General features: G+C 38.8%; 1 protein-coding gene across 1 annotated transcript in view; it reads right to left on the bottom strand.

The window, feature by feature from the left end:
* The window catches only part of fancc (FA complementation group C), a 181,558-nt gene that overhangs the window by 31,454 nt on the left and 137,848 nt on the right, over positions 1-12,256 (bottom strand). Inside the window, exons 10-11 of the mRNA XM_059969866.1 lie at positions 7,948-8,047; positions 6,833-6,902 (exon numbers count right to left, since the gene is read on the bottom strand). Coding sequence (XP_059825849.1) covers positions 6,833-6,902; positions 7,948-8,047 — 170 coding nt within the window. The remainder of the gene's footprint in view (positions 1-6,832; positions 6,903-7,947; positions 8,048-12,256) is intronic.

The following is a 12,256-nucleotide window of genomic DNA, read 5'->3' on the forward strand; positions in this document are numbered from 1 at the left end:
ATATTTAGCTTGCCATCCTCAATGATAACTTTTATATGTATGCAAGGAATTCTGTATTGTTCCAGTATGTTCAGATACCCTTAAGAGACAGTTGGGTGTTATCTTGCATATCTAGTCATTTCCTTTTGATTTCTCTTGTATTTCTGACAGGCACACTACTAATAAACGAGCACAATATAAAATGATTTGTGAGTAATTACATTGATTATCCTACCCTATATGATTGAACTTTGCCAGACACTAAAATAAGTTGTAGCAGTTCAGTTTAAAATTATGCATTGCATCTCAGCCTTTTTTATATTCATCCATCATTTCTATGTTCAAAATCTGTTCAAGTGGAAGATGCATACATGGAGTATGGAAGCATAAACCTGGAAGACATTTGAATTGATTTTAGCACAATCCACAACAGACTGCCAAAAGCATAAAAGCTACAAGTGAGTAATTCTGTTTGTCTTTTGTCCACATCTTTTGTTTCTGTTTTCTTTGCTTTACTGTTGTTATTTTATCAATTTGATTATCTATGTATCATCAGCAAGGTGTACTAATAAATGAACACATAAACATAACTTGAGTCTCTGTGGGAAGTTTTATCCATACATAGAAATGGGGGTGGACCACTAGGCCCTGTTGTCATTTTATCATGACTGATTTATTGCATTTTCCTTGGTACTCTTGTGTAAAAGGAATTTCATCAATCCTGTCTGCATCAACAGTGTTGAAGTTGAGAATTTAAGTTCCTAGGCCTGAACATTAACCTATTCCGGTCCAACCATGTTGAAGTCATAGTCCAGAAAGCTACCAACTTAGGAACTATTACTTCCTGAGGGGTCTAAAGAAATTTGCATGACCCCATCAACCCTTACCAATTTTTATTTTTGCTCCATAGAAAGCATTCTATCTGGATGCACAACAGCTTAGTATGGCCACTGCTCTATATGTGATCACAAGAAACTCAGAGATTTGTAGACAGAACTCAGCCCAACACAGAAACCAGCCTCCCTCCATGGAATCTGTCTATATTTCTCTCTGCCTCAGTAAAGCAGCTGGCATATTAAAGAGCCCATCCACCCTGGACATTCTCTCTTTGACCATTGGGCAGAAGATACTAAAGCCTGTAAGTACATACTACCAGGCTTCTGTCTCACTGTAGTCAGACTCTTGAATGAACCTCTTGTTCAATAAGATGGACTTTTGATCTCAAAATCCACCTCATGATGATCTTGCACTTTATTGTTTACCTGCATTATACTTTCACTGTAGCTTTTACACTGTATTCTGCATTGTTATTGTCTTACCTTGTCCTACCACAATGCACTGTGTAATGACTTGGTCTTATGAATAATATGCAAGACAAGCTTTGCACTGTGTCATGATGCACGTGACAATAATAAACCAATGTTAATATCAATTGGCAATAATGAACTAATACCAATAGCAAAACCCATAAAATAATTCAAATACCTTCCAGGTTTCATACTACATACATATTCTACATAAATAGGTGTTTGGGTGTAGAAATGATTAATTAATACAAAAATGTAATGTTTTAGTGCCTTGAAAGATTCATTTGATTCAGTACAATTATCTTAGGTAAGATGATTTTCTAGATTTTCACCAGCAGTTGGGTGAAAAAGAACTCACTGATTTCACTTCTAATAGTCTAAGTTATAATTCTAAGGTTCTTTTCTCTCCTTTCTTTGTTTGTTTCCAGGATCATTAGCAATGGCAGCTGGCAATTTCTTATGCTTTGGTTCTTTTAAAAGCAGCAAGTGACTGGTACAACTTTGGAATGGAGTTTGTGGGTAGACTCTAGGTAGCTGAGAGCAAAGTTGCCACATGACGGATGCAAGGGTGGAAAATTGCTGAGTGTCAGCTACACAATGGAAATGAGGCTCAAAGAAACTGCAGAAGCTCTTGGAGTGGGGAAAGTGGCAGAAAAACTTGTAACATGGAAAATAATTGGTTTGTTGCACAATCCTTTGAACCGAAGGAGGGATGAGGCTGAAGCAGAAGCTATTGATCAGCCATGATCTAATTGAGTTAGAGAGCAGCCTTCAGTGGTTCTTCAGAATACTCCTGTTAGGTCCTTAGGCAATTGAGAGAAGAGGAAAATCAGTGATGAAACCCCGAAGCTTTGGAGAAGAGCAGAAAATGTTCACAAGAATGATCTCAGAAGTCAATTTTGGTGTCAAGAAAAGGATAAACTAATGTGTATGGAGAGCCCCAAAGGCAGGTTTGAGGAGACAATTGTAGCATCTTGTTCGATTAGGTTAGAAATCATTATTTCCCCCTTTTATCACTTTTACATTGACCTTATTTTTGAGCTTCCGTTTATTTGAATGTTTACACTCTCTGATAATCTGTGACATTAGGATTTTATTAAGAGGTTAATTTCCCAAAGTGCCTCAGATCAACAGGAAACAAATTTGAAAAATGAAGCTGATATAACAAAAATAATGAAAAGGACTTCACTTGATTAAAATGGGGTAATTCGTATATTGTTTGGTGATATATTGTACCAGAATAATTAATTTATATATCGTTGTCCGATCTATTTCATTGTATAAAAATTGTTTTACTTTTGTCTCAGCACAGCCTTTTTGCTTGATATTGAACAAGTTTAATGTAAGTGATTAAGTCACCACAGACTTTCTTTTAGATCTCTCATGGTGAATTTCAATAGGGAATTTGTTATATGAATAAAAGAAAATAAATTGCCAACTTGGGGAAAATTTAATTGCAGGATTGCTTCAAAGTAAAGGATGGTGCAGAAAAATAGCCAAAAGCTGTTGAGCTCCTACATGCATTTTGGAATAGAGTGCGAGAAAGCACACATCAGTTCAGGGCACATTAACAATTTACAAACATCACCCATTGTTTTTCCTGATGGTATCTGGAGAACAGCTATCAACTGGTGTAATCTGGGCTCAGCTCTTTATAGCATTTCTGTTTGGTAGGCATAGAACAACGTATGATGTTCCATCAATCAGGTGGACACATCTTCATGACAAGCTATACAAAAATGTAGTAAAGCATAGTACAATATAAATAACATGGTGGAGCACTGCTTATGAAAATAAAAAACACAGGTGCTGTAACAGAGACAAAATACAGGAAACAATCAGATCTGACAGCATCTGTGGGGACAGAAAGAGTGATGATGTTCTGGGGCAAAGACTTTGTCAGGGAGGCAATTGTCATAAAGCAATATAATATGGATACAGGCCCTTCAGCCCAACAAGTCTATGCTGAGCATATTGTCCTCCCACCTAGTTCCAGCTTCATGCATTCAGCCCATATCCCTCTAAGCCCTATCCCTCCATGTACATACACAGGTACTTCTTAAATTATACTATTATACATGCCTTAACCACTTCCTCAGGCAGCTCATTTCATATACTCACTACCCTTTGTGTGAAAATGTTCTCTCTCAGATCCCTTTTAATTCCTTCCCCTCTCACATAATTTTGGACTCTCTTACTGTGAGAAGACTCATTGTCCATCTTACCTTTGCTTCACGTAATTTTAAACATTTCTATAAGGTGTCCCGTCCCCCCATTCTCTTACACCCTAAGGAATGAAGAGCTAGCCTTGTATAACTCAGGCCCTCTAGTCCTTGCAAAATCCTTGTAAACCTTTTTTGCACTCTTTCCATTTAAGCCAAGTCTTTCCTTGATTGAAATATACCTGAAACTGTACAAGTACTCCAAGTGCGTCTACAAAATAATGTCACAACTGCTATACCAAGTGCCCTGAATGATGATGGCTAGTGTGCTCCTCCTCCCTTTTCTTTCTTCCATGGCCTTCTGTCCTTTCCTATTAGATTCCTCCTTCTCCAGCCCTTTATCTCTTTCACCAATCAATTTCCCAGCTCTTTACTTCCCCTCCTGTTTTCAACTATCACCTTGTGTTTCTTCTTTCCCTCCCCCCAGCTTCTTACTCTGACTCCTCATCTTTTTTCTCCCGTCCTGATGAAGGGTCTTGGCCTGAAACATCAACTGTACACTTTACCATAGATGCTGCCTGACCTGCTGAGTTCCTCCAGCATTTTGTGTGTATTGCTTTGACAAAGCAGCTACTTCAGCATTGCCTGATTCTTGAAGAATCTTTGAAACATTGATTTCTCGAACTTCCGTAATTGTCACCCCCACTTCTTCTCCTTCACTATCCACATTCCCATTATCTCCTTACCTGTCCATCACCTCCCTCTGGTGCTCCTCCCCCTTCTCTTTCTTCCATTGCCTTCTGTCCTCTCCTATCAGATTCTGCCTTCTGTAGCCCTCTATCTCTTTCACCATTCAACTTCACCCTTCTCCTCTCTCGATTTCACCTATTACCTACTACCTTGTACTTCTTCCTCTCCTCCTCCACCTTCTTACTCTAATTTTTAATCTCTTTTCTCCAGTCCTGATGAAGGGTCTCAGCCTGAAACATCAACTGTTTACTCTTTTCCATGGGTGCTGCCTGACCTGCTGAGTTCCTCCAGCATTTCAAAGGTCCATTTTATTATCAAAGTATACAACTTGAAATTCTTCTTCTCTGCGTAGCCATAAAACCAAGAAAGAACGGCAGCGTGATCATCAACCTCCAAAATGCCCCCTCCCCGCACACTAAATGAAAAACAAAATGGAACTGGCACATCAACCCCCAAATCCATTCTCCCATACAAACAAAAACAAATGAAACAGAACTGGAACATCAACCCCCCAAATCTCTCCTCCTGCACATAAAAATGAACAAAATGGACAGGTACATTAAACCCCAAATCCTTGCTCTCATACAAAAGAGCCGAACAAAATGGAATAGCCACATCAATCCCCAAATCCACTTCTTCGCACAATAAAACAAGAAAGATTGGATGAAAAACCCATGATCTGAAAAGCTATAAGACTGAGAAAAAAGTCTATAGCCCAAGTCCACATCCAAAACGCAGAAAATCTGGGGAGCACTTTCCGTGCCCAGTGGCAGACCTTTCCCTCTTTGTAGCAGAACGATCACCCTTGGCTCTCACCTTGATGCTTCAATCTCCCTCATCACTTTAATTGGCGAAATGGAGTCAGACAATGGCAGGCACCCCGTCCTGCAGGCTTCTTACCACAAGGTTCCTGCATGCCATCTTTGACTCCCAGAATCCTCTCAGAGACTGCAGGGTGCTGAAGCACCCGAACGATCTCCAAGCTTCTGCATTCACCTTGATATTTCAATTTCCTTCGTTGAACAAAGGAAGATTTAATCGGCAAAATGGTGTCGAGCATCGGCTTGCAGCCTGCACACTGTAAGGTTCCTGCACACTGCCTCGGCCTCCTGGTATCCTCTGGGAGACTGCAAAGTGCTAGAACAGCCAAACAATCTCCAAAGAGCAAATCATGGCCTCCAACAGTTCCAGAATCACATCCAAGATGAAAATCAAATGTAAAAGACATAAAAGAAGTGAAATATAAAGTTTTGTGATCTATCCAGAAGATGTCAACCGAAGGAACATTATACGCAGGTGCCACCTTGAGCAGAGAGGTTTTGTGTGTAATGACTGAAAGAAGTTCAAATGAATCACTGCTTCACCTATTTGCATCCCTGATGGCAGGAAAGAATAGGATATAAGAGCAAATGATATATCTCCTACAGATGCATTGGAACATGTTATGAGAAAGGAAGATATTGGTTCCCTTTTTGAACATCAATTTCCCTGCATTGTCCAACATAGCCCAATGTAAGCTTGACTGATAGTCCCTCATCTTCATTTGTATTCATTGCACCCTTCTGAAATCTGTACTGAATTCAACAATTTCAGGCAATTTATTTTTTTTTTAATTCCCTGAGAACAGGTTAGAAGTATCATAAAGCTATTCATTGGTCATATTAACTCAGTTTTTCTCTCTCCTTAGACACTATCTGATACGCCAGGCAATTCCAATATTTCCCTTTTTATTTCAGCCACAGCCCTGCGCTGCATTTCAAAGCCTCAACATCTCTCTTTTTTTTCCCCTTTCTCTTTCTCTCTCTTTCTGTTAGAATAATAGCATAGAATTCTGTCTACATTGGAATCATTTGGGCAAGCCTGGCCTCACCTTGTCAGACATGCCATATTCCTTCTTATATATCTCCTCACCTACTCTTTCTGTAGATCAAACAGGCTTGTTTTCTCTTTCCCAGATCTGATGAGGACACCTCATAAAGATCACATGACTTGTCATGCATTGAATACAATAACTTTTACATCTAATGGGAGAAATGTTCCAACTCTGATTATAATGTGTAGCTTAACCAAAAAAAAACTAGAATAAATAAATTCAAAGGAGGGCAAGTTATTGGAAGAGGAATGAACGTAATACATATTTTGTCTTTATTATATCTATGGTGACCTTGCAAGTAAATTGAAAGCAATGGAATGAAAATTGAGTGAGTTCTATAATGGGCTGGCACCTGCCTTTTGTAAACTACTATCAGGAGCTGAAGATAAAAAAATACCTTCCCCATCAGGTTCAATTTTCAAGTCAATTGTTTCTTGTTGTATTTTACACTTCACCCACCATATAAAACAAGGTAAAACAGGTAAAACAAGATTAACATATGTCTACTGTAATAAAATTTTAATCAGAAATTATAGAAAAAGGATTCTGTAACATATGTGATCTCGAAAAAGGAAGTTTTCTGGGTCATAACAATAATTACCCACTGATTAATTGTCTATTGAATTTATCCTTTCCAAAAGGATGCTAGAATTGATAAAATATTTTTAGTTTATCAAAACAGAGTATATAAAATCAAATAATATTTGTATGATTTCAAAACAAAAAGAGCTATTTGTTTTTAAGTTGCAAATAAAAGTTACCTGATGGATCTGTCAGTAGTGCTACCACAAGGGATTGCTGATTATTTGGAAAGTAGAGTTTCAGTGGCATCTTAAGGATGCAGATGTGGGAAGAAAATGAGAAAAACACATTGAAAAGAATTGCATGTTTACTGAGTGAGTCTAAATGACTTAAAGATGATAAATGCACAATAATCATTTCTCATTAGATATTTAAAATTTTGATCAGTAAATAACAAAACAAATGGCCTAGTATACAAGTAACCCGATTGTTAAGGTTTTTTTCTGAAACTCTACAATTTACGTTCAAAGAGATGCAAACTGCAGGAACTTTACACCGCAAAAATCATTTTTAGATTTAACACATGAACACTTCGGTATATATTTTTTAAAAATCTTATTAACTGATAACAATAAAAAATCAGACCTAAAAGACCATCAGCCAGAATTGAGAATATAATAGCTAACTTGATCAATAAATGGAATCAATGAAAAATAATGTTGCTGGAATAATGTCAAAATCCAACTATTTGTTAATGTTCATCAGAGAGGAAAGTGAATCAATATCATACCCAAGTACCAAGCAATGCAGTTGATTATAAACATTTCTAAAAAGTGACCTAGCAGTTGCACAAAAGTACTTAACTTTACTGTCAGAATACAGTAAATTAGGGCAGCAGCTCACAACTACTATTTATAACTAAAATGGATGGGCAATAAAAATAATTTTCTTAGAAGTCACCATTTTCTTAATTAAAATATCAAAGTTAATGGCCTTACATTAAATCATACTGGACCAGAAAGACGCCAGACTCAATTTGCATCAACTCCTAGCTGATTTTAAGCCACAATAAAAATGTAACTGTTGGCATATTTGAAGTCAAAAAGAAATAACTGAAAGAAGTATAGCTTTTTTCATTCCAGCGGCCTTCACTGGAACCATGTGATACTTAGACTTGACTACAATGCCCCTTTAGTTAAATAACCTGTTGTAACTCAATATGTTGGCTTACATATAAATAATGACTCCTGTAACAGAGACCATGATTTTAAATTTACGAGGCCTGTCAATAACTCAATGAAATGTTTTCAATGGTAAATAGGCCTTTTCATTTAGTCACTGAACAACAACTAACCTGAGTCTGCACCTGCGGCAGAACCTGAATAAAGCATCGAGTAAATGCTTGTATAATGGTTATAATTTTTGGATATCCGTCGGTCTCCAGTAGAATGGCCCTTATGATTTAAAGAGACAAAAATCATACAATTAACACACACTAATGCCTGTCATCCAGATTTTAACAGTGTATTCATGCAAGACAATAAACCTGTTTATTTCTAGAGCTAATGGGTTGTAATTCATAGAAATGCAGAAATAATAATATGTGATTGTAAATAATACAGCTGCTTGTCCTTTAAATTCAAGTGCTTGCATGAACAGACAAGGAATTTTCTCAATCTCTGCCTTTTAGACCCAATGTAAAAGATAGGTTACAGACAGTTCATGTGGTTGGTATCAGTTTTAAAATAGCGTTGAGTACAGTTTATACTGGTACATTTCAAATCTAAATCAATATGCACTTGGCAAAGTCAGTGTATCGTATACATTTATCTGATCAATTTAACTAATTGTAAATTACTTTCCACGATAAATAATTCTTCTGTGTAAATGGCAAACAGCTGTGCAAATGGAGACTAGTATTCTTATTAAACCATGCTGTTCCTAGTACGTGCTGGCTAAGCATAATCTAGAGCTTAGAGTTATACTGACATCTATTTTTAACTTGATAATTTGGCTATAATTCTATTGATATAAGCATGAAAATACACAATCTGAAAAATGGTGAACTCTTAAAGATCATGAAAGCAAGGCGGCTAGGCCAGACAGCATCCCAGGACGAGTACTCGGGGAGTGTGCACACCAGCTCCCTAATATCTTCACGGACATCTTCGACACTTCACTCCTCCAGGTGACTGAATTCACGTGCTTCAAATCAGCCACCATCCTCCTGTACTGAGGAGCTCTACCCCTTCAGAGTTAAATGACTGCCACCTGGTGGCACTAATGCCAATCATCATGAAATGCTTTGAACAGTTAATAATGGCACATATCAGAAACTCCATTCTTGCCACATTGAATACTCATCAATCTGCTTACTGGCAGAACTGCTCTACAACAGATGCCATAGCATCTGTCATGCACCCAGCCCTGACACACCTAGAAAGCAAGCACACTTATGTCAGAATGCAGTTTCTGGATTTCAGTTCGGTTTTCAACACTATTGTCCCACAGATCATGCTGAACAAACTCCTACCCCTCGGTCTAAGTACACCACTGTCAATTGGGCGTTGGACGTCAGATAGTCAGGATGCACAGCTTCTCCTTGCTCCCCATCAGATCGGGTGTCCTTCAGAGCAGCATGCTGAGCCCATTGCTGTACAATTTGTTCACATATTACTCTCCAAGTAATCACATTGTCAAGTATGCCAAATTCATGACAGTGGTGGGGATCATCACCAGCAACAATGTGAGAGCCTACAGAGAGGAGGTGAAGAGCTCGAGGGCCTGGTGCAAAGCAAATAACCTCATTCTCAATGTCAACAAGACAAAGGCGATGGTCATCAACTTCAGGAGAACTTGCACCTCTCACACATCTCTTTACTCAATAAATCCAATAACCATTATAGAATCAATGAAAGACTGCACCAACAGGACAGCCAACCAGTGTGCAAAGGACAACAAACTGTGCTAATACAAAAAGAAAAAAATTAGCATAATAAATGAATAAGCAAGCAATAAATATTGAGAACATGAGATGAAAAGTCTTTGAAAGTGGTTATAGGAACAGTTCAGTGATGGGGCAAGTGAAGTTAAACCCTCTGGTTCAAGAGCTGATGGTTGAGGGGTAATAACTGTTCCTGGACCTCGCGATGTGAGTCCTGAGGCTCCTGTACCTTCTTCCTGATGGTAGCAGTGAAAAGAGAGCATGAACTGGGTGGTGGGGGTCCTTGATGATGGATGTGCTTTCCTGCAACAACATTCTGTGGAGATGCGCTCAATAGTAGGGAAGGCTTTACTCATGATGAACTGGGTTGTATCCACAAGTTCTTGTAAGATTCTCCGTTCAAGAGCATCGGTGTTTCTATACCAGGCTGTGATGCAACCAGTCAATATGTTCTCCACTGCACATCTACAGAAGTTTGACAAAGCTTTAGATGTCATGCTGAACCTTTGCAAACATCTAGGGAAGTAGTGGCACTGCCCTGTTTTCTTCATAATTGCACTTATGTGCTGGGCCCAGGACAGGTTCTTTGGAATGATACTACCAAGGAATCTAAAGTTGCCGACCCTCTCCACCTGTGATTCCCCGATGAGGAATGGCTAATGGACATTTGGTGATACAGCAGTGGAAATGGTGAGTAGTTTCAAATTTCATGAAATACCCATCTCACCCAACCTCTCATGGTCCCAGAACACATCTTACACAATCAGGAAAGGTCACCAATGCTGCTACTTTCTGATGAGACTGAAGAGAGGTGGACTATACACATCTAATCTCACATCCTTCTACAATTGCATAGTAGAGAGCATCCTAACATGCTGCATCACTGCATGGCATGGAAACTGCACTGTGATGATCAGGAAGGCTCCTAATCCATCACAGTCACCATCAAATCAAGGACATGTATACAGAAAGGTGCCAGAAAAAGGCCAATAACATCAGGAAGGATCCTACCCACCCTGCTTGTGGACTGTTGGTCCCACTCCCATTAGGGAGGAGGCTACGTAGCATCCATGCCAGGACACCAGACTCAATTCCATTATGTCAATCCATGGCCTCCTTTATTATTGTGTTGAGGCCACACTCAGGTTGGAGGAACAACAACTTATATTCCATCTGGGTAGCCTCCAACCTGATGGCATGAACATCAATTTTTCGAACTTCCAGTAACGCCCCCCCCCCCCCCCCACCATTCCCCATTCCCGTTTCTCTCTCTCACCTATCTCACTGCCTGCCTGTTGCCTCCTTCTGGTGTTTCTACCCCTTTTCCATAGCTTTCTGTCCTCACCTATTAGATTCTCCCTTCTCCAGCCTTGTATCTCTTTCATCAATCAACATCCCAGCTCTTTACTTCACCCCTCTCCTTGCATTTCTCCCTCCCCTCCCCCTTCCCCACTTTTTAATTCTACTGCTCAACTTTTTTCTCCAGCCCAGATGAAGGGTCTCAACCTGAAACGTTGACTGTACACTTTTCCGTATTTGCTGCCTGGCCTGCTGAGTTCCTCCAGCATTTTGTGTGTATGTGTCACCACCACTACTATATAATTCCTCTCAGAATCACCTCATATGCAGACATTCCTGTGCCTCACATCACATTATGGACATACAATCATCTATGCGTATATATAGTACTTATGTTTTTTATTATGGTGTTCTTTACCTTATTGTGTTTTTTGTGCTGCATTGGATCCAGACTAGCAATTATTTTTCTCCTTTACACATGTGTACTGGAAATGACATTAAACAACCTTGTTCTTGATCTTAAAGAGGTAACAATGCTAATACTGTCTTAATGCACTTCTAATACTTGGGGAACAGCAAACAATTGTTCTCAAATTGATATTCAATTTTTATTATATAGAGAAAATTAAATAAATTGAAGCTAACTAATAAAGAAGTATGCGATTCAAAAAGAACTAATATTTTCAGCAAATGACCATAAGACATAGGAGCAGAATTAGGCCATTTGGCCCATCAAGCCCATTCCACCATTCAATCATGGATGATTTATCTTTCCTCTCAACCCCATTCTCTTGCCTTCTCTCTGTAAATCTGATTCCTCGTGGTCCAAAACTGCTCACAATACTTCAAGTATGGTTGGACCAATGCTTTTTAAAGTTTCAGCATTACATCTTTGCTTTTATTTCTAATCTTCTTAAAATGAATGCTAAATTTGCATTAGCCTTTCTTACTACTGATTTAACCTGCAAGTTAACCTTTAGGAAATTCTTTGGTAGGACTGCAAATGACTTTATACCTCCAATTTCCAAATATACTACCTGTTGCAAAGATAGTCTATGCCTTTATTACCTCTACAAAAGTGTATTACCACACATTTCCCTACACTATAATCTATCTGCCATTTTGTTATCCATTCTCCTCATCTGTCAAGTCCTTTTGCAGACTTTCTGCTTCTTCAATACTGCCCACCCCTCCACCTATCTTTGTATCATATGCAAACATGGTCAGATTCCCATCAATTCTGTAATCCAGACCATTAACATATAACCTAAAAAGTAGTGGACCCCACGCTGATTCCTGCACAATGCCACTGGTCACCAGTAGTCAACTAAAAATGGTCCCTGTATTTCCTCTTTTTCCCTCCTGCTGGTCCATTGATTTTCTGCCCATGCTAGTATCTTTCCTGTAATACTGCAGGCAT

Source organism: Hypanus sabinus, chromosome 5 (genome assembly GCF_030144855.1).
Source record: "Hypanus sabinus isolate sHypSab1 chromosome 5, sHypSab1.hap1, whole genome shotgun sequence".
In the NCBI taxonomy this organism is placed as follows: domain Eukaryota; kingdom Metazoa; phylum Chordata; class Chondrichthyes; order Myliobatiformes; family Dasyatidae; genus Hypanus; species Hypanus sabinus.